Source organism: Cannabis sativa, chromosome 9, assembly GCF_029168945.1.
Source record: "Cannabis sativa cultivar Pink pepper isolate KNU-18-1 chromosome 9, ASM2916894v1, whole genome shotgun sequence".
Taxonomy (NCBI): domain Eukaryota; kingdom Viridiplantae; phylum Streptophyta; class Magnoliopsida; order Rosales; family Cannabaceae; genus Cannabis; species Cannabis sativa.
Genome location: NC_083609.1, coordinates 26,369,740 through 26,397,423, shown reverse-complemented (window position 1 = coordinate 26,397,423; position 27,684 = coordinate 26,369,740). Strand labels below are relative to the sequence as shown.

General features: G+C 35.9%; 1 protein-coding gene and 1 non-coding gene across 2 annotated transcripts; one reads left to right on the top strand and one right to left on the bottom strand.

Moving 5' to 3' along the window:
- Nucleotides 1-22,529: 22,529 nt before the first annotated feature.
- Nucleotides 22,530-22,949, bottom strand: LOC133031323 (uncharacterized). The gene has a single exon (XM_061104805.1). The coding sequence runs from the start codon at nt 22,947-22,949 to the stop codon at nt 22,530-22,532; it is 420 nt and encodes a 139-aa protein (XP_060960788.1).
- A 1,093-nt stretch (nt 22,950-24,042) lies between these two features.
- LOC115724258 (small nucleolar RNA R71) lies at nt 24,043-24,149 on the top strand. Its single transcript, XR_004013057.2, has one exon. It is a non-coding gene; the product is annotated as a small nucleolar RNA R71 (small nucleolar RNA).
- Nucleotides 24,150-27,684: the final 3,535 nt, after the last annotated feature.

Sequence of the window (27,684 nt, the reverse complement as noted above, 5' to 3'; positions counted from 1 at the left end):
TCCCTTGATTCGTAGATCCTTGGGGTCTCTGAGGCATTTCTCGACGGGGGGCCTGATTGTTCTGTTGTTCTTCTTCAGGAACATCTTTAGTTTCCCCAAGTTGTTCCTCTTGGGCGTTCTTGGGATTTTCCTGATTTGTCTCATGTCTCCTGGTTCTCAAGCCTTGAGGTCTACCTCGCAGCCTTCTTACTCGAGGTTTAGGTTGGTTTTGTGTGTTGTTTTCTTGTGCTTCCCTGATGGTGGCCGCCTCTCTTTCCAACTCATCATTTCGTTGGTTAGACTTAGCCAGACGTTGTCAGAGTTGGAAATTTTTCAACTTAACTAATGGCACGTACCTAGTGGAACCATAGGCATCCTCACTTCTAGGCACATAACCAGTATCAGGATTGGCTTCTTCATTCCAAGTTTTTGGGTTTTGATCATGAACACATTGGCTTCTCCTTGAACGTGTTGATCATGTGGAATGAGTTGTTCCTCAGGTGGGTGGCCACATAATCCTCACTCTCCTCGTCAGTTGGAACCGAAACCTTCTCCCACGACGTATACTTGGGATACTTGTAGCCACAAGTATATTCTTTTGCAGCGAGAAGACCAACGGACCTTAAATTGCCCTCATTTAGAAGAAACTTGGCTGATCGCAGTCCTTATGGAAGACCTAACAAAAGTTTTCGTCTCTTGGCCATTTCAGGAGTTGGAGTTGGTCTTTTTGAAATCACTGTCAATAGAACAAATAAAATAAGTCAGTAAGGATAATGTTATGAACATGTAATAACTCAAAACCAAGTTTGGGACAGTTTACTTACGTATTATGCGAAATGCAGTTGTGTTGATGGGAGAAAGGCCACTTATCCAAAAGAAATCTTCCTTAAAAGCAGTCTTGTTTGGTAATCCTACAATAATCATGCGATCATTTGTATGAGTCCCGAGATAGTAGAAATCCCCTGCACAATGCTTCCTCGTAGGAACTGCCTTGACAAAATAGAGATAAACAATTTCCTCGAGAGTGGGGCACTCCCATCCTAAAATCTTATACAGAACCTTTAGACTTGCAAGGATTCTGTAGGAAATTAGAACCAATTGGAATGGAGCTATTCCAATATGGTTCATGAAATCTTTAAATAATCTCTCAGGGGGAGAATTGCTCCAACCCTGATATGCTCGAGGCTCCAAGCGCCTATCCCAGATGAGCCACTAGTAGTATCTTCACCACTGGCTTCATTAATGGTCTCTCTACGTACGTTCTTCACAAGTAAGTCGCTCTGGTGGATAACAGCTGAATTCACCAATTGCAGCAGATCTAACACATCACCCTTGCTTTTGATCGATGTCATAGGTCCTTAAAACACCACAAACATAATCTCCTATGGCCCTTATCCTTGAATCAATGAGCTCAGCCTCAAAGGTGACATTGGGGTCCTAGGGAATCTTTGACTTATGAGTCTTGGAAGTCATGATCTCAAAATCTAAGTCACCTGGTGAAAAAGCAATTGTGACTCTAGGTAAAAATAAGGGCTTAGCCAAAGGAATAGAAGATAAATACGGGGGTTCAGGCTAGGCTGTATATCGCAAGAAACAGTGTTTTTCCTTAACTATTTCTTGTAAAAAATGCCTACAGCGACTGGCAACTTCGTCCTGGTGGGTTCTTATTAAATGGTTCCTAACTTTGCATCATTTACTTCAAGTAACGATCGAGGTTCTTAGGTTTTAGGTTTAAATGGAAGGGCGAATTTCTTGGGACACTCTGTTTCTAAGAATTTTGGAGAATAAATTTCATAACCAAACTGGGACATTTCTATAAAAAGAGCAATCCCAATTCCTGGAAGAAATTTATTAAAACCAGAAACTTATAAATATGATAAACCTAAGTTTTTACTTCATCTAAATCTTAAAAGTTACCCAGAAAAAATAATAAAAAATTTCTACCAAATCTAAGCAAAGACAAGCGATGATGTAATTAGTGATGACTAAAAAATATGCCAAGAAGAATAAGAATGAACACTTACTGGTTCAAGAAGTACGCCTGTGCAGGGAGAAATTCTGTATCTGTGTTTGAGATGAACGACGGGATGAAATCTGGGGACGTCTGAGATTAAAGATTGAATCTGAGGAAATTCGCAGTAAATATGTCAACAACAATGAGGGCATGCAAAGCTTCAGAAAGTTGGGATGGGAATTTCGCAGAAAAGCTTGAAATTTTTTGAAAAGGTAAAAATGGAGGAAAGGTGGTACCTTTCTTCGGTTTTATACCTTGGGTTTGATCTCCTTTAGATTAGAGGAAAAAAGATCCAACAGATAGGAATGGCGGAGAAGTAGAAAAGATGGCTCCTTAATGCAAATGATGTGCCTCAAAACCATAAACTGCCAACTTCGAAAGCATGCATTTTTTTTAAATTGGATTGTGACAAATATACCCACAGTTTTCATTTAAAAAGCACTTTTTATTAAAAAAAAAAAAGAATTTTAAGGGGTAATTCTTATACTCAAAATTTGGCAGTAATTCAAGAAGTGACACGTGTCAATCTCGTTGAATATGAATCAGTAGATATAATTATAATTATATCATTAAATGCAAAATGGAATAACTCATTAGATATAGAATTAATAGAGTATATTCATAACTCGTTGACTGCATAGTCATAAGCGAGACCAGGATACATAAACTATCAATTCTTGTATTGACGAGAAACATTCTTGTCACAGAAGGCATAATCCCGAGGAGGATACGGACAATGCATAGTGAGGCATCCACCTCGCAACACGAAGGGGAGTATTAACGAGGCAAATTGGCTGTTAAAATACTTAGCGTATAATTCACATTATAAAAACTAAGTGTAATAACTTGGGAACATGTAGGGCATGATTGTCCAGTATGCAAGGTCTTATGATCAAAGAGCAGTTCTTAAGTTTGTCTAGTACACTGGTGCTCATGCCATTACTGTAAGGTATATGAATAAACTAAGTCACTCATCTATGTACAAGGTGAGATGCTCCAGCGAGTTACCTTTGGTAGGGTGTTCCTATCCATGTCAGTGCTGACTGCCTTAAAGATAGTTTAGATAACAGCTGTGTGATTTTCTAATGTTATCTAGACGTATTTAAATGGAACGTAATTAAACCCCACAATTTCAGGAAAAGTTCTTATGTAATTCGAATTTAAATATAATTAATTGTCAATCTATATTACTATAAATAGGGGCAGAATATACAGAAAAAAAAAGAACAAAAAGTCTTGGAGAGAAAAGGATCACTGATTAAAAAACCATACTTCTGTATCCAGAAATATCTGAATAAGATAGACTCGTAGACTATGCAGAGTTAACTGCAAAACCACGTAGAAATTTGGTGTCACCATTATTATTTTTCCTATTAATTTCTTTGTATCTATGTATAATTTATTACAAAACAGGCTCATAAATTGTTAACGAAAATCTACATTAACAATTTCTATTAACCAAACGGAGTCTACATATCAAAAGAGAAATTTACAACTCTTTTACATTTTTAAGAATAATTTTATCTATGCTAGACAACTTCTTTTAAATCTACTTTTGAGGCTTTCTTTAATGTTACTATCTATACAACTTGAATTCATACACTTTTTCTTATTTATACACAAATTTTGGTTTAGCCAAATGCCATAAATTGCACATGCTAACACATTCTTATGAACATAATAAAATTTTTATGACACATTCTAATATTTTTTTTATTTTTAAAATTATATGTGTTTTTTTAAAACATATAGTTTTTCAACAACAAAAAAAATAAAATAACAAAGTCCTTTAACTTAAAGTCGAAAAAAATTAAGCCCATTAATGTATATACATATGACATATACAAAGCAATCCTCTTTCTTGCTTTTTTTTAACAATTTTTCTTTTTAAAAGCAACCACTTTTTTTAACCAAAAAAAAAACCACAAGTGTACACACACACCACCATACCATGTAACCTCTATTTGACTATAATTTTATTGGCTAAAAAACTACACCATGCCATGAGGTACAAACTAAGGGTTTACAGTAGATATATAAATCTATATATAATATATATGGAGGAGGTTCTAATGGTTACATTTTTATTGTAACCACATGGTTACATTTTTTTTAGCCATTGGATCACTATTAAATGGTTGTGATTAATTTGGAAATTAAATAAAAAAAAATTAAAAATGACCTGTAACCTGATATTAACCTGTTAATTTATTTCCTTTTAAAACTTTAATTAAGATTAATTATATTTTAAAATTAAATTAAGTATAATTATTAATTAATTTTTTGTAATTTATTATTAAAGAAGGATCTTTTAGCAATTTATTTTTTTACACTTAAATTATTTTAATTTATATAACAAAATTCTTAATAATTTAAAATTATACACATATAATTTCATAATTAAAATTTTATTATACTTATAATATTAATTTAAAATGATTACACTTCCTTATACTTCTTGTATTTCAATGTATCTTAATAATATCCTCTCTTGTATTGTCAATATTGTACTTCATCTGGGTTCTGACTATATTTGTTATCTTATTCTTGTTTAGATTTGTTTCATCATCAACTATGTGTGCTTGAAAGTATGTTTTTTTATCGATCCAGCTTGGGTACAGTTTATGATTGCAAGATAATATGCCATAGGAATGGGAGTCAATTTTAAATGTTATTGCTGCTGCTAGCACTTTCTTTCTAGAACTAGTTTCCATTTATGAGTGTCTTTCAATGTAATTTTAATTAAACATTCGGGCTCAAGGCTGAATGGTATTTCATTATGTACAGGGCAAAAAGGTTAAAGTTCTAATATTCCTTGTCCCAGCTACCCAAAAGGTTTGTCTCCCAAATGCAATGCTAAAATAATTGGTTGCTTAAAGTTTTCCATAAGAGAAGAGAAATTTGTCTAGCACATCCTAATCTACAGGTGTGGATGGACTTATATAGTCTTCTAAATTTTTATCAATCTGCAAAAAATTTAAAAAATCACTCCAAACAGCTACATCAGAATCAATCCATTCATGGCTAACATCTTCAATGTCATGCTCAATTCCACTGTTACTCATGTCAGAGACATCTTCTTCGCATTTCTTTTTCACAAAACTCATGAAATGAAAAAAATTATCTTCATCTTCGGAGAAATTTGCTATAGGTTCTATATTTTTCGTTGTCAATCATTTTCAATGTAAGTGTGGTGGAGAGTGAATTAAAGAAGATAATTGTGAGTAAGACTTTAGTTAATTAGAATTTATAATTAAAAAAATAAAAATCAAGACTTTAAAGATTAATTAGGTTTTAATTAAGTGTTAATATAATATCATGTTTTTTAATTTATAAGGACACATCCTGCAAAAAAAAGTAGGGTGTGTTCTTATAAAAAAAATTCATTATAAGGATAAAATTTTAATTTATATAAAACTAATTTTAATTTTTGTAAAAAAAAAATTGTAAATATTAAAATCAAATAGTTTAATTGTTAAAATGATTAAGCTAAGGGATTTATAAATAAATAAATAAATAAATATTTATAAATTTTCATTGCTAATTAAGATCTTCTTAAATATTTATTTAATTACTTAAAATATAGGTAAAAAAAATGTAACCACATGGTTACAATAAAAATGTAATCATTGAATAGTCACCCATATATATATTATATATATTCTTTTATTTGTCACTTTTAGGTGCTTGGAGCAATGTAGATATTGGACCTATGTATGTATGTGTTCCTTATAATTTTTTTTTTGATAAAATTAATTTTTTCAGCAAGGTGAAAATAATTTTGATTCAAAGCTTTTTTAAAATGATAATAACAAAACTTTGTATGTGTTTGTGCAACAAATATTAGTAGTTTATTTTTTTTATTAAAAGAGTGATAAATAATTTGAAAAAATGTGTAATAAAATTGTTTTATTTTTTATTTTTAAAATATGAATTAAAATTTAAAAACAGTCAATATTATTTTCGGTTTTGTAAAAATTACCAATCTATTTATCTATATTGTTAAATGATAATTGTTGACCGAAGGTTTTCGATAACTAATTAAATAAATGAAGATTTAGAGCTAGAAAAGAAAAGAGAACATGGAGACTAGGAATTTTACGTAGTTAGGACGTTAATGAACTTTAGTTCATGAGTCAGAAATAAATAAGATGAAGTACTCTATCTAAAATTTAGCAGTAATTTGGCTTAATACCAATGAGAGAGAGAAAGAGAAGAACTCCTTTACATGTGACCTCATTGTCATATTTATAGGTAGTCATAGAATTTATTTTTTTATTTGTCTAAATACTTCATCGGCAGAAGAAAATACATTGATAATAAACTTACTAGACTTGTGTCGGTTTATATTTTTTCATACTTAGTCGTACTTGTGTCGGTTTCGTGTCTTGTCAAAATGCACGACCCATATTTACAGCACTAACTCCAGAGGTAATACACACTATAATCTACTACTATTTATATGTTTTGAAATATAATAGACTTAATATATTTTTACTAAGTATGTTGATATAAATTTACTTATAGTTATATTTATTAATTGAATTTATAAATGAGAAATGCTAAAAGATATTAGTGGTGTTTAATATCTTCTAACATATTATATTGTTATTGGTATAATTAAGTATCACATTTTATATAATTTAATATAAAACATTAGCAATTTTTAAAATGTCGTCTCATAATAGTGTTAGACACGCTTAATACTCTAACTTTTATAAAATATTAACTAACTCTCTTTATAAAAAAAATGAAGCCCAAAATGAAAAATAAAATTATCAAAAGCCCATGAATGAGAAGCAGCCCAGGAAAGCCATGCGCAAGACATGTCATTTCTGCAAAACTTGATTCGTGGGCCTCATTTACTGTGCTTTGGGTGTCTGACGCAATTTAAAAGTTGTTTACTTAAATATGATACTTTTAGGTTTGACCAATTTATATGACATTTTTTTGTTATTAAGTATTTTTATGGTATTTGATATGCCATATATATGTAAATTAGGTTTTCAAAGCCTATATTTAATGTTTTATTTGTTTTTAGGCAATTTTATTTATCACTGGTACCGGAAAAGTTATCAGAGTTTGTTGTCGATGCCAGAAAAGTTGTTGGTGTCAGAAAAGTAAATGGAGTTGCTGGCAACACCAAAAAATTTGTCTAAATTGGCATTGTTGCAAAAAAAAATCACCGAAAAAATACCAAGAAACTTTTCCAAAGACTGACAAGAACTTTGAAAAAGTCGTCGGAATTGGCATTGTCGCTAGAAAAATTATCAAAAAAATCACCAAGAAACTAGTTTCTTGATGAAACTTCAGTGACTTTTCTGACACTGGCAGCTACTCTAACAACTTTTTCGGCACCAACAGTAAACTCTGGAAAAGTCGTCGAAATTGGTATTGTCGCCAGAAAAATCACCAAGAAATTGGTTTCTTCATCAAGAGATGAAGAAACCAGTTTCTTGGTATTTTTCCAGTGACAATTCTGATTCTGACGACTTTTTTGGTGTTGGCAGCAACTCCGACGACTTTTCTGACACCAGCAGCTACTCTTACGACTTTTCGGACCCAGTGACAACTTCGGTAATCACTGTAGTTTTATTTATTTTTATTAGAAATAAATACGTAAAGAGAATTTTAATATTTTTTATGGTAATTCAAAGTGGCATATTCCATATATGTTAAGTTTTTATTTTAAATGTCATATTTTTTCCTATTAAGTTTTCTTACCATATTTATGTAAACTATTTTTATTTTTTTCCATATCTATGTAAGGACCCCTAATTTTAGCTGTTCTTTTTTTTTTACGTGGTGATCAAAATCACACATGATTAATGATGCAACAATCCACAATTGGCGGCGACACCTCCTCGAATCAAGATAGCTCATCGTCTAATCGAAGGGCATACTTTGCCAAACCATGAGCTGCAGAATTCTTATAGTGAGCCACATGGGACAAAAATACCCCCAAGAATTTAGACAATAAAATTATAACATCCTCAAACAGCACATATAGTGTTGGAAGTTATTTTACCAGGAACTTAGATCTACTCACAAGTATGTTGATTTAACAACCTAAATATGAACTTCTAAAACGATAGAAAATTAAACACATAAGAGTATCAGAAATCTTACATTGGGTGCAGCGGAATATATGTCTCCTCCCACTCAGATCTCTAACCCTTGATTCCTTTCTGTAGCAGAGTATAATCAAGATCTGAGCCTGATAGTCCTTCTTCGTTGTTTCTGAATTCTACACAGCCTTCCTTACTATGATTGAGGTATTACTTGATGTGTGTGGGCACTACTCTAGCACTTATAGATTTCAAAACAGTGAAGGAATAGAGAGAGAGAGAGGGTGGCGGCTCAGAGAGAATTTTCAGAGAGAAAATTCTGTCAGAATAATGTTGTGTATCAGTTGTATTGAAATCTGAAGCCTTTGCCTTCTATTTATAGAAGACCACCCAGGGCTATGATTGAATTAATTGACATTTAATATTGAAAAAATCAAAGGGAAAAGGGAACTTAAGTGGCCGGCCTAGGCATTGTGGAAACAAGGCTTGCCACTTTTCCAACTTTCCTTTTCCTACACTGATAGTTTCCTGTTTTATCAAAAACTGCCAATTCCTTTGTTCAACCACATAAATGTCAAATCTAATTATTTAATAATTAAAATTAATTATCAAATAATATATTGTCATTTATTTTATTAATAATACTAATTAAATTTTCCTAATTAATAAATATGCCCTTCAAAATCTCTATTTACTGTTTTGCCCTTAATAAGTGATAAATTCTCAAATAGACACAGTCTATCTTGAGAATTTTAATTGATTAATTAGAATCAATTAAATGAGTCTTACAAGTAATATTATCTCAACTAGTAGGGGGACCATGGGTCTATATATTCGAGCTTCCAATAAGCAGATCTAGAATTTACCACTTAAATTCACTGACTTATTAATTCTTCGTTGAATCCACACATAGAACTCAGAATTGCACTCTCAGTATATAGAATGCTCTATATGTTCCACCATATAGACACATCATTAGTTATCCATTGTTATAATCCTAATGTGATCAATGATCCTCTATATGGATGATTTACACTGTAAAGGGACTAAATTACCGTAACACCCTACAATGTATTTTATCCTTAAAACACTTAACCCTGTATAAATGATATTTCAACTAAGTGAAATGAGTACTCAATCATTTATCCCGTTTGGTTAAGCTCGAAGGAAATCACCCTTTGCTTACTATTCGCCAGATAGAAGCTATAGATTCCATATTTATGTTAGCGCTCCCACTCAATCGCACTACCGTGTTCCCAAAATGTATGTATTGCCCTGACCATAAATTAGGCTTAACTAACAAATCAAAGAACACGAATAACACTCTTGAGATTGAGCCTAACCATATCAGGATTTCGATCATGTGATCTAGGATCAACTTATGATATTGAATTGAATAGATATTTACAGTAAGTTTCAAAAATCTATTTCAAAGTTCAATATCGGTCCATTCCAATGCCTACTCCATGCATCCAACCTGAGCTTTACTTTAACCTATGTTCTGGAAAGAACATAACATTTCTCCAAATGCAAGTAAACTCTGTTGTAGATTGTCATATCAGTAAAACCCAGTGTTCTGATAAATCTAGGAATACTTTATTCACATAGTCATGTTTACTTTCCACTGTGTTGACAACACAATAAACATGATCGAGTATGTGAAAAGGGGTTTGGATGAATTTATAAATCAAATAGACAAACAATTGATTAATTGAACCAAAACATACACAAATGAATGAAAAATACTTCTGTTACTTTATTGATATTGAATAATCTGGATTACATTGAAATAGAGTTTTATCTAGGGCATAAAACCCAACATATAGCTCATTATCAAAACCTTTCCTTTGTTGCTAGCTGTTACTAGAGAAAGTGAAACTGAATAAATCTCTCTAATTGGGTTGAAAAAATAACATTAAGAAAAATTAAGAAAATAATGTATGGCTTGAAAAAAATTAAACTTATCTTTGAAGCTTCTTGAGAAAACCAAAGTAACCATTTATCGAAGTTAAACTATTTAGTCTAACTTTTAGATCTCTCTTCTAAAGCAGGAAAATTTAAGCAATAAAACTGCCTTTGATGGCTCTATAACCTACTAACTCCCAATCAATAAATCTACTCCTGTCAAAATGTAATAAGTACATTCTATTAATTGAGAAGAACTCAATAAATAAATAAATAAACTATATTACAAAAAAACTCAAATTAAACTTTTAAAGGAAGACTTATCTGATAAATTCTATGTGATTCCTTCATAAGAGCCTTGAGAGTAGGATATGTCAAAATGACATAATATTTTCACTAAAGATATCAAAGGCAACAAATAGTATTTTATATGGAGCGAATAAAGTGTCATTGATACTTCACATCATGTTGGGTTTTATGCCCTAAATAAAACTCATTTCAATATAATCAGATTTACTTATTAATAAAGATTAGAAATAACATTTTATGTTGCATAGTTCACATGATTTATTTCATGATTATATATATACATAATGTATGAATTCTATTTAAGTCCATAAAATATGAATTTGTTAATGATTATAGTGTTGTCATCACAGTGGAATATAATCTTAATTATATGTTCGAAAGATTATTCCCTGATTTGTCAGAACACTAGATTTAGACTGACATGATAATCAGCGATAGGTATTCTTACACCTTGGATAAGTGTTATGTCCTTTCCAGGGCATTGGCAAAGTTTACCAGTATCGGATGTATGGAGTATACATCGGAAGGGACCGATATTGAACTTTGATTAGATATATTAAAATTTACCGTAATATCTATTCAATTCAATATCACCCGTTGATCCTAGATCAAATGATCTTAATCCTGATATGGTTAGGTTTGATCTTAAGAGTATTATACATGTTCTTTGATTTGTTAGTTAAGTCTACTTTTGAACAGTCAGTGTGATACGTACATTTTGGGAACATGATAGTATAATTGAGTGGGAGCGCCAACATAAATATGAAGTCTATAACTTCTATAGGAATTTAGAAGTGAAACGATGATATCCTTCGAGCTTGGCTAAACAGAGATAAATGGTGGAGATCTCATTTCACTTCGTTGAAATATCATTTATACGGAGCTAGTGTTTTAAGGATAAAATACATTGAAGGTGTAACGGTAACTTAATGCCTATTCAATGTAGATCATCTATTAGAGGGTCATTGATCACATTAGGATTATAACAATGGATAACTAATGACGTATCTATATCGTGGAACATATAGAGCGTTCTATATGACTGAGAGTGCAATTCCAAGTTCTAAGTGTGGATTCAATGAGGAATTAATAAGTTAGGGAATTTACTTGGTAAATTCGGTTCGACTTATTGGAAGTTCGGTTATATAGGCCCATGGTCCCCATACTAGTTGAGACCATACTGCTTGTAAGACTTAGTTAATTAATTTTGATTAATCAATTATAATTCTAAAATTAGACTATGTCTAGTTTATGAATTTTCACTATGTTATGGCTTGATTGTGAAGAAATAGTGTTTTGGGGTTTATTTGTTAATTAAGAGACTTTAAGGAGTCTAATTAATAAATATCATAAATGACAATTTTATTTGATAGTTATTAAATAAATAGTTTAGCATTTATAAGGTTGAATTGAAAAATATGGTATTATTGAAAAGAAGAATAAGTGGTTGAAATAAAGTGGCAAAATTGCAACTAGAGATTGGTCCACTTATTGTATACGGCCAAGAGGTATTTTTTGCCAAATATTTTATTCTTTTTTAATCCATTTAATTCAACCCTAACCCTATTGAAGAATAGTATAAAAGAAAGGTTATGGTCTCATTATCCAACTAATGCCTCCGAAGCTAATAACCTAGCTTTTGATGAGACCTCTTCCTTCTTCTTTCTTCTTCAATTTCGAAAACACTATAGCCTATCTTCACAAATATTTTTCAGCCATTAGTGAATGAGTGAGTGCCCACACACATCAAGTGGTATCTCAATCATAGTGTGTAAGACTGTAGGAGAATCCAAACAACAAGAAGGAGAATCAGCATCAAAGGAAGGAGAGAAAGAGATCCAGGTTCAGATCTTGATTATGTTCTGCTACATAAAGGAATCAAGGGCTAGAGATCTGAACGGAAGGAGTCATTATATTCCGCTGCACCCAATGTAAGGTTTCTTGAACTTTATATGTGTTTATTTCATTATTTTAGAATTCATATTAGGATGTTAATGAAACATACATGGTAGTAAATCTAGATCCTGGTAAAATATTTCCAACACATCAACCTTAGGATAAATCCAAAACGAACACCAAAAAAATGGTACCAAACAAGTCACACTTGGCACATATATCTATTACCATGCAAGGTACAAAATAAGTCATAGCTTAAACAAAAACTACTGAAATCTCGGTACAACATAATCTTCAAAGGGATCGAAATAAAATAATATTAAATAATCAAAAAATTTCTTTAAAACAACATAAACTAAATAGATCAAACGATTATCGAGTAGCTTAAAAATTAAAAGAAATTCTTTAGAAAAGAAATAACAATTTATTTTAATAGTTGTGTAACGTCCCCACTTCAAGCCTCTATATGGCCCTTATACCCACGGAATGATGGCTCTTATACACGAGTACATCACTCTGACTGCTTCATGGACTGATGGCTCAACACGAGTGTTTTTAGCGTACTTTGTCCCCACTCGCACGCTTCCTGGGAAAACTTCCCAGTAGGTCACTCATCTTAAAATTACTCCAGGTCAAGCACGCTTAATTGTGGAGTTCTTTCGTGATGGGCTACCAAAAAACAAGATGCACCTTGTTGACATAGGTAGTACCAATCAATCCATTTAAGCTCTCTTCAACTGTGTAGTCCTATACCTACACAGTCTTAGAATTATCCCACTTGACCTTCCCCAAGCAATATGGGATTGCACAACTTACCCGGTATGTCCCCTTACGAATCACGGAACTATTGACTGTCACAATCACCCCCATTACGGGGTCTGACATCCTTGTCGATCACAATTTCGACTGGGTCAAGGCTCTAATACCATTTGTAACGTCCCCGCTTCAAGCCTCTATTTTGCCCTTACACCCACGAAATGATGGCTCTTATACACGAGTATGTCACTCTGACTACTTCATAAGAGCCTTGCAAGTAGGATATGTTAAAATGACATAATATTTTCACCAAAGATATCAAAGGCAACAAATAGTATTTTATAAAGAAAAAACTTATCTTTGGCATATATGGAGTGAATAAAGTGTCACTGATACTTCACATCAACTTTAGGATAAATCCAAAACGAACACCGAAAAATGGTACCAAACAAGTCATACCAGGCACATATATCTACTACCATATAAGGTACAAAAGAAATCATAACTTAATGTTGTGAAAATTTTATTGCTTTATAATTGCGCAAGTGTACACAATCACAAACAAGTAATACAATGATAAGTAATCAAAGTTCGTCTCCACAGGGACTTTTTACTAAATAATGTTAAATCAACTAAAAGTAATTCCAAGAATTTCAAATAAAAATAAAATAAAGTAACACATTAATTCATGAGAAAAATTTGTAGCCTTGATTCTAAACTTGAGAACTAATTTTTTTTAAGCTAAATAAACTAAAAATAAGAAACTAAAAGTGATTAAAATGGTGGTAATTTCAGATTTGGAAAATAGACTTGGGTGATTAATTTCCACTTGTATGTCCCAGTTGATACAGCAATGATTCAGTAATCCTGGGAAAGTTAACAGATTTCAAAAAAACCAGCAAGCTTTTCCCAAAACTTGCAATAAACCATTCACAATCTCACAATGCATTCCTACATCAGTTTAGATCACAAATAGCCCAATAGAGCATCAAATCCTTAGTTATACATGGTAGCAAAATATTCCTATTTCACTACTAATTAATACCTAAAAGAAAAGGTAAAAATCATGCATCAATTAGAAGGGTTCAACTAGGTCTTACTTTTCCAAGTAGGATCTAGCTTGCTAAATGTTAAAAATGGCCAAAATTTAACATTCATTCAACATTTCATCACAACTAATTGAACAAAGTCAAGATTACTTCATCATTGCAAAGTCAAAACACTAGTCCATACAAGGGTTTATAACCACCCAAATCTCAAAAAGTTTAGTTCATAACTGAAATTAAAAACTCAAAACCAGAAAATGTATTGTTCATGAAGTTAAAGAGAAGCTTAAAGAGAAGAAAATGATACAAAACGAAGTGGAGAGCAAGAGAAATGAGTGGTGAGCTCAAATCCTTTCTTTGATAATTGTCTTCTTCTCCTTCTTCTCAATCTTCTTCTTCTTTGTACTCTCTTTCTCTGTACTTTTTCTATCCTCTTTTGCTGCTGTAATTTTCGTACTCTTTTCCAAGTGTAGCCCGCCCCTCTAATGTCCTCTTCTTTTCTTTTTGCACCCCAATTAGGGTACCAAAGTTTACCCTAATTGGAAATCCCAATCATCACCCACTTGTCCTTCATTTTCCACATGTTTGTTGAGTCAATAGCCAAATTCCGCCACCTCAGCTCGTTTTTCTTTTCATTAAAGCCAGCTGGACTATCTGCCAAAATAACTTACTGAGCTGACAAATTGCTACGCGATGATTGCTATAGCAATGCCAGTCAGCAATAATCATTTTCCTGCTCCTTTTTCTCCTTGTCCCAAACAATTCCAAATACCTATTCTTGTATTTTTTTCTGCTTAAAACACATAAAAACAACAACATAAGTCCATCTAACACTTACTAACACACACACTTCCATTTATTACAAAGACACAACAAACTAAACACAATTACACAATATAGACATTAATTGCTCCACAATTCACATTAAATTCAAGCTTAAAGATATGAAAATAACTCTAAATCTTAGAGTTATCAACACCCCAAACTTAGAATCTTGCTCGTCCTCGAGCAATGACAACAAAAAATAAACAAAATAAAGCATAACAACAAATTTTACCCAAAGACTCACACACAAGACACATGAGAGATTCTATAGAAATTCAAAATGGCCTAGCGAACATTGATGCTCTCAGAAAAAAAATGGAATTAAATGGAATAGGAAATTGCTTGCCATAACTTTATATGCTGCCCCTTTAAAGTTTTTGTCATTGGATAACATTAATATTTCCCAAAAGTCACCTAATCAACAATTTATACAAGTATATCCCACCTAAACTTTGAACTTCTCTCCAACTACCTTAAACTTTTTTTTTTCATTCATTTCAGCTCCATAAGTTGGATTAGCGCACTCCTCTCCACTAATGTAGTCTAAACTTATCCCCTTGATCAATAGGACTTTATTAGGCTTGTAATGTTAGGCTTGGGTTAGGGTATGGTAAAGGATGTATTTTAGCTAGCTCAACACCTAACCACTTCACTTGTCAAAAACCGCGCCTCTTCCATAAATTTTTTTTTTTTTCACTTCCCTAATTCATTATACTCACAAGTACTTGATATTAAAATTAACTTCTCTTGCTATGTTTATTCTCTTTTTTTTTTTTTTTAAACTAAAAAGGAAATTAGTACTATATTATACTTATATATAGCAAGAGAAAGTTATTAAAAATGCATACGAATATACCTTGTGAGCTAATTCCCCCACCCCAAACTTACAACCCAACATTGTGCCCAATGTGGCGAAAAGTATAATCTTGAATTAGCTCGCCACAAATTACACTCACCGCACTCACCCCAAACTTAATGTGAAACTTGGCTCTTGACAAGTGAGCAATTAAGTTAGGACATATGGAGAAATGCAATTTAGGATGGATGTGATATGTGTGATCGGGTTGCACAACAAGAATAGGCTAAACGGCTCAAACTTGGGTGACTAGGGAAAAATTCATTTTATAGGGAAGGTTAGAAAAGCTCAAACGTCCAAGGATGGCCTAAATCATTTCTAAGGGACAAGTCTAACTAGGATTTCACTTCAAGGAGATGCACTAACCAATTCTAGACGCTAAAATTACATGTGAAATAATCGTAAAAGAAATGCAAAGCATGGTGGAAAAATACAAGTATAAACTAGTGAGGAGAGACTAAGGGAAACATCCATAATATCCAACAATGCAGCATGATAAGGCAACAAGTAAAATTAGGCAGCAACAATAATGGAATGGGCGGAAAGTATCATCATCGAGCAGAACACTAGGCCACCGGAAAACTTAAAAAAAAACTCTCAATGCCAAACTAACAAACACATAAACAGCATAGAATAAAAGTTCCAAGCACAAAAGACAACATACAACGAGCACAATACAATCTAAAAACAAACAACACTAAACAGAAAAATATAAAATAGCTTAGGTATGAGAAAAACTCCCTCTACTCGGAGTCCTCGTGGGGCTCCTCTGTGTTCGAAGCTGATGGGCCTCCCCACGGGTCTAGAACATGCTGAGGGAAATCCGGGAACTTGGGATCAAAACGAGGCGTAGTCCTCTTGAATGCACGTTCCATGACGGCGTCACGCTTCTGCTCATAATCCCACATCGCATGCAATCGGCCGCACATTTGTTGTTGCACTTGCTCAAAGCGAGCAAAGCGATCTACGGGAGGCTCCGTGGCTGAGGACGTCGCTGGGGTAGGCGTTGTTTTCGGGGCTCGAGGTGGACCAAAATTTATAGGCCCCCGAGGATTCAGGGCACCTTCTTCCTTCCATATGGGTACACCTGCCTTGCGGCAAAGAGCAGTGATGGTAGCAGGGAGGAATAACTTCCCCTTCCCCCTGTGTGCACAATCAGCAATCTCTTGGGCAAGGACAGCCCCGACGTCAACATCCCAGCCCATTCTAAGGCAATAGAGCATCCAGGCGCGGTCTCTGCTGACGGTCGAATCATGTGAAGTGGGGCAGAGGGCAGTTTGCACGAATGTATACCAACATTTCAGCTCGTGCTCCAAATCAGTGCGCCGAAATCGAAGATTGCCATAATTATCAAAACTCCATTCAGATCCTGGCTTAGCGAGCATCGGCATCATGTCACCCACAGTCTCGTCGCTCACCTGCCCTTTTTTGCGCAGAGTATTGGCACTCGACAGAGCTTAACCCAAACAGGTCGTTGATTGCTGCAGCTGAAAATGAGACTGGGACTTCACGCACCACCACTACAGTGGGCCATTCTTGGGATAGGAAGTTGGCGTAAAATTCCTTGACAACTTCCATGACCGCCTGCTCTCTTTGTTGGACAAAAAGTCCCCAATCTCGCTTATGAATCGTTGCACTGACCCATTCGGGCAACTCGTCAATATCCTCAATATCGGCTACTAATCCACGCTCCATATAAAACTCCCGATTGTCCACCTTCTCGTGATACTTTGTCTCAGCTGCCGGACAATGAAACTTAGGAATTTCATGCAGTGATTTCTTTTTATTCTTGTTGGCGGTCTTCTTAACTTTGGGCATTTTCTTTTCTTTTCACTTGCACACTACCCCAACACAATGAATTTTTTTCTTTGTTGTCTTACTCACTGCTGCCCCTCAACACAATAAGATCTCTGACAATGTACTTCACTGTCCCTAACCCAATCTTGTTCAAAAACCACTACTATTGCCAACCTAACCACACCAAGTAGAATTTTTAACACCTTACACACAATCCATGTAGTACTTGGCCATGATACTTCCTCTGTGGAACTCTTCCAATGTCTAATTTATCCAACACCACAAATCAGTTCAAACGTGCACTATTTCTAACATTACCACTGCCAATTCACACCATTTCACTACTTATCACCATAATAAAAACCACTGCAGAGAACAATTTTGAAATGCAAATGCACACCAACAATGTCCAAGTGACAGCCCCAATTCCAAACGATCAATGTAACCCAATCAACTCCTTTATACCAAAGAAATCATTTTCCACGCATCACTCTGTTGATAACTCTGTTCACAATCAATACTTTTCTCAAATTCACCAATCTTTCTCAGCCCAATAGTCTTCAACAATGCCACCAAATTCCAATTCAAATCATCCAAATCAAAATTATCACACTACTGCTATCACATTTAAATCACAATGACAATCTCAAGCACCATTTAATATAACACTAGCAGTTCAACTACAGCCACCAATTAAGCACTTTAATCCAAAATAATTTTCAAATGAAGTCACCAAATCAGAACTTAGCTTAGATTGGCTGAGAAACTTGGCTTGACAGAGGACTCTCGGTTGCTGTGTTGCTGGTGAAGCCGTGATGTTGTTGGGTTGTTGACTTTGGTGGTGCGGGTTAGGTCGAATGGTGAGCTGCTGGTGCGAGGTGGTGGTGTAGTTCGAAAGTTCGAGCTTGGAGGTGGCTCGGCCGGGTCGTGGTTCTGATATGAGTGAACAGAGGTTGGGTTTGTGAGTGGTGGTCGAATGGAGGCTTGGTTCGTAGTGGCTTCGGGTTCAGGTAAAAATGGAGATTGGGTTGTGTGCTTTGAATGAGGTTTGAAGGAGATGGCTCGGGCTGCTATGGGTTCTGGCGGGTTCGAACTTGGTGGGTGAATGGTGAGCTGCTGGTGCGATTTCTGTGGCTACGGGTTCAGGTGAAATGGTGGTTCGAAGGTTGAGTGAAGGCACACGGCTGAGAAGAGAGAAGTGAATGGGATGATGAGGATGGGTCGACTTGTGAGCTGCTGGTGCGAGTGGGCAGGCGGCTGGGTCACATTGGTGAAAGGAAGAAGATGATGAAATGGTAGGGTTGGGTATTGGGCTGAGAGAAGTGGGCTCTGATTAGTAGTGGGCCCAGTTGTCCAAATTCAAAAACATAAAGCCCCACAAAATAATACATGTATACTTTATTTGGCATTTTTAAGTACAAAGGTACATCACTCCAAATGATTGGACTGAATAAAAAAAATTATGCCCAATGATTGCATCATTAACATAATTTTCACATGTGCATCTTGATCAGACCAAGTACCCTTTTTTTTTTTCAAAACCCTGATCCTTTGATCAGCCCAAAACCAAACTCCTTTTGCTGCCAAACAACATTGCTAAGCCCTTGCTATAGCAACTGAACATAAGTTTCCACCCCAAACTTGGTGTCTTTGCCCAATTTCAAATTCCTTCACTTCACAGCCTTCTTCACTTGATTCTCTGCACAAAGAAAAGAAAATTTTCAATTTCACCATGACAATTATTTAACTAATTATAATATATATAGATATAATTTCTTTTTTTTTTTCGTTAGGCACCCCAAATTACAATGATCAAGCATCTTTCAAAGAAATCGAGGTCTTCTCTCGGTTGACCTCGCCTCTCCAATAGTGTTTCAACCGCTGCCCGTTCACTTTAAATTCCCTCCCGGATTGTTGATCTTTCACTGTAATCGCACCAAAAGGAGTCACTTCTTGCACAGTAAACGGGCCAGACCAACGGGACTTTAATTTTCCGGGAAAGAGTTTGAGCCTTGAATTAAAGAGTAACACTTCTTGTCCTTTTGCAAAAACTCTTTCCTTAATTCTATCATCATGCCATCTCTTTGTCTTCTCCTTATACAATTTAGCATTCTCATAGGAAAACAAACGCAATTCATCCAACTCGTTCAGCTGTAACTTTCTTGCTTCTCCAGCTGCTGAAATATCCATATTGAGATGTTTTAGTGCCCAAAACGCCTTGTGTTCTAACTCCACGGGAAGATGGCATGCTTTCCCATAAACTAGGCGATATGGAGACATGCCTAGAGGAGTTTTATATGCTGTCCTATACGCCCAAAGTGCATCATCGAGGCGTTGGGACCAATCTTTTCTGTTGGGATTTACAACCTTCTCCAATATGCCTTTAATTTCCCGATTAGATATTTCAGCTTGCCCGTTAGTCTGTGGGTGATAGGCAGTAGCAATTTTGTGTTTTACACTATATTTTGCCAAGAGGGCAGCCAACACTTTGTTCACAAAGTGTGTTCCCTCATCACTTATCAAAGCTCTAGGAGTCCCAAACCTTGTAAAAACATGTTTATGAAGGAACTTCATAACCACTCGAGCATCATTCTTGGGACTAGCAATTGCCTCCACCCACTTTGACACATAATCCACCGCCACTAGAATGTAGAGATTCCCAAAGGATTGTGGGAAAGGTCCCATAAAGTCGATACCCCACACGTCAAACAACTCCACCTCCAAGATACAATTAAGAGGCATTTCATTCCTGGCGGAGATATTTCTAACTCGCTGGCAGCGATCACATTGTTGAACAAAAGCATGAGCATCTTTAAAAATAGAAGGCCAATAATACCCGGATTGAAAAACCTTGGCCGTTGTGCGTTGTCCACCAAAATGGCCACCATAAGGAGCTGAATGACAATGCTCCAAGATGCTTCTAACTTCACCCATTGGCACACATCTCCGCATAATACGATCGGGCACCTTGCTTGTACAAGTATGGCTCATCCCAAAAATAAAACTTGCTATCATGAAGGAATTTTTGAGCCGCTGCTTGGTAAAATCAGGTGGATAGGCACCTCCAACTAAGTAATTGACAATGTCTGCATACCATGGTACCCGTGTTTGCTCTACCACTAGCAGTTGCTCATCTGGGAATGAGTCTTGAATTTGTAATTCTCCCTCTAAGTGGCTGCTGTGATTGTTAGTTTCCAACCTAGAGAGATGATCCGCCACTTTGTTTTCTGTCCCTTTTCTGTCTCGAATTTCCAAGTCAAACTCTTGTAGCAACAAAACCCAACGAATAAGCCTCGGTTTAGAATCTTTCTTGGTTATCAAATACTTGATTGCCGAATGGTCAGTATACACAACCACCTTGGTTCCCACAAGATACGATCTGAATTTCTCAAAGGCAAAAACCACCGCTAGCAACTCTTTCTCAGTAGTGGTGTAGTTAATTTGGGCATCAACAAGAGTTTTGCTTGCATAATAAATGGAATGAAATATCTTATTCTTCCGCTGCCCAAGAACAGCCCCAACGGCAAAATCACTTGCATCACACATGAGTTCAAAGGGCAATGACCAATCGGGTGCTACAATCACGGGGGCCGTAACAAGAGCTGTCTTCAACTTCAAAAATGCTTCATTACATTCAGCGGTAAACTCAAATGGTCTATTTTGTTCTAGCAAGTTACACAAGGGTTTGGACACCTTAGAAAAGTCTTTAATGAAGCGCCTATAGAAACCCGCGTGTCCAAGGAAGCTTCTTATGCCTTTCACCGTGGTAGGGGCTGGTAGCTTCTCAATCACTTCTAGCTTTGCCTTGTCAACTTCTATCCCCTTGCTAGACACTTTGTGACCCAACACAATACCCTCTTGAACCATGAAGTGGCATTTCTCCCAATTAAGCACCAAGTTGGTTTCTTCACATCTTGCTAACACTCTTTCCAAATTCTCCAAACACACCCCAAATGAATCCCCGTAGATAGAGAAGTCATCCATGAATATCTCCAAAATACTTTCAGCCATATCCGAGAAAATAGCCATCATACACCTTTGGAAAGTTGCGGGAGCATTGCACAATCCAAATGGCATCCTCCTAAAGGCAAAGGTACCATATGGACAAGTGAAGGTGGTTTTCTCTTGATCTTCCGGTGCTATAGAAATCTGATTGTAACCCGAATATCCGTCAAGAAAGCAATAAAAATCTTTTCCCGCCAAACGATCCAACATTTGGTCAATAAATGATCCTTCCGAGTAGCGTTGTTTAGCTTCCGGTAGTCCATACACACCCTCCAACCGGTCACGGTTCGAGTAGGAATCAACTCATTGTTTGCATTAGCCACCACCGTGACTCCTCCTTTCTTGGGCACACATTGAACAGGACTGACCCATGAGCTATCCGAAATTGGGTACACAATACCATAATCTAGCCACTTGATCACTTCTTTTCGCACTACTTCTTTCATGACGGGATTCAATCTTCGCTGATGCTCAACAGAATTGCTACAACCAGCTTCTAAAAGTATCTTGTGCGTGCAAATCGTGGGACTAATACCCCTTATGTCCGCCATAGTCCATCCGATTGCTTTCTTATGCTTTTTCAACACCTCTAGCAAAGCACCTTCATTTTCAACTACCAAGTTTGATGCTATAATAACTGGCAGCGTGTCATTCTCCCCCAAATAGGCATACTTCAGATGGCTTGGCAAGGGTTTCAACTCCAACTTCGGTGGTTCTTGGATGGAGGGTTTTGGAGGCTTAAAATTACTTTCCTTCAACTCCAAAGATTCAAAGGGCTTCTTGAAGTTAGGAATAGGTTGCAATGGCTCCACCCAAGCAACTTGGTTGTCTTCATCTTCACTCAAGTCTTCAAGCTCATCAAAAGAACTTATAAATTTCTCATCCCTCCAAGCTTCCTTGTGAAATTTTTCAGCCACTATCGAGTCAATTACACTTATGCGGGAGCACTCTTCTATCTCATCCGGAAATCTCATAGCATTGAACACATTAAAGGTGACTTTTTGGTCATTCACCCTCATTGTGAGCTCCCCATTTCGCACATCAATCACAGTTCTCCCGGTAGCAAGGAACGGTCAACCCAAGATAATAGGCACATCTCTATCAGCTTCATAGTCTAGGATGATGAAATCAGCTGGAAAAATGAACTTGTCAACCTGTACTAGAACATCTTCTATTTTTCCTTCCGGATGGGCCATGGACCTGTCAGCAAGTTGCAATGTAACAGTTGTAGGACGTGCTTCACCAATACCCAACTTCTTAAAGATCGACATAGGCATGAGGTTGATGCTTGCACCCAAATCACATAAAGCTCTTCCAACATCCCGCCCCCCAATAGAACAAGGGATTGTAAAACTACCCGGATCCTTCAACTTCGGTGGAATCTTACTTTTCAACATGGCGCTGCATCCTTCGGTAAGAGCTACAGTTTCAAACTCCCCCAACCTCCTTTTCTTCGTCAAAATGTCTTTTAAGAACTTGACATAGTTCGGCATTTGCTCCAATGCTTCTACCAAGGGAATATTGATATGGAGCTACTTCAACACATCTAAAAACTTCTTGAATTGCCCATCTTGCTGCTGTTTCCGAAATCTTTGAGGAAATGGAAGGGGTGGTTTAGTACATACTGGTGCGGATTGCTGACTGTCAGATTGCTGACCCGATGCTGTATCAACTGGTCTGGTATCAGCAATTTCCTGGGCAGTTTTTTTACTCAATTTTTCGTCGTTTTGGATTGAAGTGGGCTCCCCACTACCCTTTATTTCCTCCTCAGAATTTTTCAGATGCTTGCCACTCCTCAAGTGAATGGATTTGCATTGCTCCTTCCCATCCCTCCTTGGATTCTCCGTGTCACTAGGCAAAGAACCTTGCGGCCTAGCTTTCAATTCATTGGCCAAATGTCCAAGTTGCAACTCTAAGTTTCGAAGAGAGGCAGCTTGACTTTGTATCACCGCATCATTTTTGGTCATATAATCCCGCATTAGACTTTCCAAAGAACTTGGTTGGGCATTTTGAGCATGTCAGTGGAATGTCGGGGTTGTTGTGAAAAACCCGGTGGATATGCTTGTCTTCCTTGGGCCGGTGCGGTACTCGAGCTTGCTCCTTGACCTCCCCAAGACAAATTAGGATGATTCTTCCAAGATTGATTGTAAGAGTTTGAGAATGCCCCATTGTTTCGTTAAAATTCGATTTCCCATGTAACAAACGGACTCCGGATTAGATGGACACTTCTCAAACACATGCCCTTCTCCACAAAACACACATGAGACATCATCACTTTGAATGGCAGCAGCTGGTTGAATATTTTTAGCGTTCCCAATACTCAAATTCTTCAAAACATTCGTCATGGAAGCCATTTGAGCTGTCAAAGCCGTTATTGCATCTACCTCAAGGACTCCCGCCACTTTTCTACTTGTTGGAGCTCTAGTGTTGGACCATTGGTAGTTGTTACTTGCAATGGTCTCCAAAATCTCAAATGCTTCATTGTAAGACTTCGACAAAATAGCACCATTGGCCGATGCATCTAACACCATTCGAGAAGCTGCATTCAACCCATTATAAAAAGTCTCCATCTGAATACAATGTGGAATGCCATGATATGGACACTTTCGCAAAAGTTCCTTAAACCTCTCCCACGCATCACTTGTGGACTCATCTTCAAGTTGCTGAAAAGACATGATCTCACTTCTGAATTTTTCATTTCTAGTAGGAGGAAAGTATTTCCTCAGAAACTTCTCAGCAAGGTCATTCCAATTGGTCACAGAATCAGGCGGCAAAGTGTTGAGCCATGATCTAGCTCGGTCTCGAAGTGAGAATGGGAATAGCTTCAACCTTAACAACTCTTCACTCACTCCTTGGATCTTGAAAGAATCACTCACCTCCAAAAATGAACGGAGATGGAGGTGAGGATCCTCAGTTGGCATCCCGCTGAATTGCCCCACGGTTTGGAGCATTTGAAACATCACTGGCTTGAGCTCAAACTGCGGTGCTTGTATTTCAGGCCTCACAATGCCTGGATTGAGCTCATTAAACATGGGGGCTGCATACTCCCTTATAGCCCTTGCTCGATCATCTGCCAATATGATGGGATTAACAATTTGTGGAGCAACCCCATCGTCATCAAAATTTTCAGCCATGATGTCTCTGCCCTTAGCCTTTTGAACCCTTCTTCTTCTTCGAAATGTACGTTCAATCTCGGGGTCAATAGGAGCAAGTTCAAAGTCCTCTTGTTGGTTCATACACTATAGATACCTGAGATTCCAAAGACAAACCAGCAAGATTAAAAGCACAAAAATTCTTAGAATGTCAATTAGTTGATAAAACAAAATTTAGAACTTAAAGTCCCCGGCAACGGCGCCAAAAACTTGTTGTGAAAATTTTATTGCTTTATAATTGCGCAAGTGTACACAATCACAAACAAGTAATACAATGATAAGTAATCAAAGTTCGTCTCCACAGGGACTTTTTACTAAATAATGTTAAATCAACTAAAAGTAATTCCAAGAATTTCAAATAAAAATAAAATAAAGTAACACATTAATTCATGAGAAAAATTTGTAGCCTTGATTCTAAACTTGAGAACTAATTTTTTTTTAAGCTAAATAAACTAAAAATAAGAAACTAAAAGTGATTAAAATGGTGGTAATTTCAGATTTGGAAAATAGACTTGGGTGATTAATTTCCACTTGTATGTCCCAGTTGATACAGCAATGACACAGCAATGACTCAGCAATCCTGGGAAAGTTAACAGATTTCAAAAAAACCAGCAAGCTTTTTCCAAAACTTGCAATAAACTATTCACAATCTCACAATGCATTCCTACATCAGTTTAGATCACAAATAGCCCAATAGAGCATCAAATCCTTAGTTATACATGGTAGCAAAATATTCCTATTTCACTACTAATTAATACCTAAAAGAAAATGTAAAAATCATGCATCAATTAGAAGGGTTCAACTAGGTCTTACTTTTCCAAGTAGGATCTAGCTTGCTAAATGTTAAAAATGGCCAAAAATTAACATTCATTCAACATTTCATCACAACTAATTGAACTAAGTCAAGATTACTTCATCATTGCAAAGTCAAAACACTAGTCCATACAAGGGTTTATAACCACCCAAATCTCAAAAAGTTTAGTTCATAACTGAAATTAAAAACTCAAAACCAGAAAATGTATTGTTCATGAAGTTAAAGAGAAGCTTAAAGAGAAGAAAATGCTACAAAACGAAGTGGAGAGCAAGAGAAATGAGTGGTGAGCTCAAATCCTTTCTTTGATAATTGTCTTCTTCTCCTTCTTCTCAATCTTCTTCTTCTTTGTACTCTCTTTCTCTGTACTTTTTCTATCCTCTTTTGCTGCTGTAATTTTCGTACTCTTTTCCAAGTGTAGCCCGCCCCTCTAATGTCCTCTTCTTTTCTTTTTGCACCCCAATTAGGGTACCAAAGTTTACCCTAATTGGAAATCCCAATCATCACCCACTTGTCCTTCATTTTCCACATGTTTGTTGAGTCAATAGCCAAATTCCGCCACCTCAGCTCGTTTTTCTTTTCATTAAAGCCAGCTGGACTATCTGCCAAAATAACTTACTGAGCTGACAAATTGCTACGCGATGATTGCTATAGCAATGCCAGTCAGCAATAATCATTTTCCTGCTCCTTTTTCTCCTTGTCCCAAACAATTCCAAATACCTATTCTTGTATTTTTTTTCTGCTTAAAACACATAAAAACAACAACATAAGTCCATCTAACACTTACTAACACACACACTTCCATTTATTACAAAGACACAACAAACTAAACACAATTACACAATATAGACATTAATTGCTCCACAATTCACATTAAATTCAAGCTTAAAGATATGAAAATAACTCTAAATCTTAGAGTTATCACTTAAACAAAAACTACTAAAACCGTGGTACAACATAATCTTCAAAAGGGATCGAAATAAAATAATATTAAATAATCAAAAAACTTCTTTAAAACAACATAAACTAAATAGATCAAACGAGTATAAAGTAGCTTAAAAATTAAAAGAAATTCTTCAGAAAATAAATAACAAATTATTTTAATAGTTGTGTAACGTCCCACTTCAAGCCTCTATTGGGCCATTAAACCCACAGAATAATAGCTTTGATACATGAGTACGTCACTCTGACTGCTTCATGGACTGATGACTGGCCCTACAAACCAATACGAGTGTTTCTAACGTCCTTTGTCCTCACTCGCACGCTTCCTGGGAAAACTTCCTAGTAGGTCACTCATCCTGAAATTACTCCAGGTCAAGCACGCTTAACTATGGAGTTCTTTCGTGATTGGCTACCGAAAAATAAGATGCACCTTGTTGACATAGATAGTACCAATCAATCCATTTAAGCTCTCTTCAACTGTGTAGTCCTATACCTACACAGTCTTAGAATTATCTCACTTGACCTTCCCTAGGCGATGTGGGATTGCATAGCTTACCCGATATTTCCCCTTACGGATCACGAAAGTACTAACTGTCACAATCACCCCCCTTAGGGGGTCCAACATCCTCGTCGACCACACTTCTGGCTGGGTCAAGGCTCTGATACCATTTGTAACGTTCCCGCTTCAACCCTCTATTTGGCCCTTACACCCACGGAATAATTATTCTTATACACGAGTACGTCACTCTGGCTATTTTATGGACTGATGACTGGTCCCACAAACCAACATGAGTATTTCCAGCATGCTTTGTCCTCACTCGCACGCTTTCTAGTAAAACTTCCCAGTAGGTCACCATTCTAAAATTTCTTCACGTCAAGCACGCTTAAATATGGAGTTCTTTCGTGATGGGCTACCAAAAAATAAGATGCACCATGTTGACATAGGTAGTACCAATCAATCCATTTAAGCTCTTTTTAACTTTATAGTCCTATACATACACAGTCTCAGAATTATTCCACTTGACCTTTCTAAGGCGATGTGGGATTGCACAGCTAACCCGGTATTTTCCCTTACGGATCATGGGACTACTGACTCTCACAAGTTTAAATAAAAAATTTAAATATTATAAAATTAAAATAAATAATAAAATTCAACACTAAAAACCAAAAACTGAAAACGGCTAATACAAGAATTAAAAATCCCAATATAACTAAATAATAATAATAATAATAATAATAATAATAATAATAATAATAATATTTTGTTAATGTAATGCTTAATTGAAATAAAAATAAAAAATAATCCATGTATAAAAATAAAAG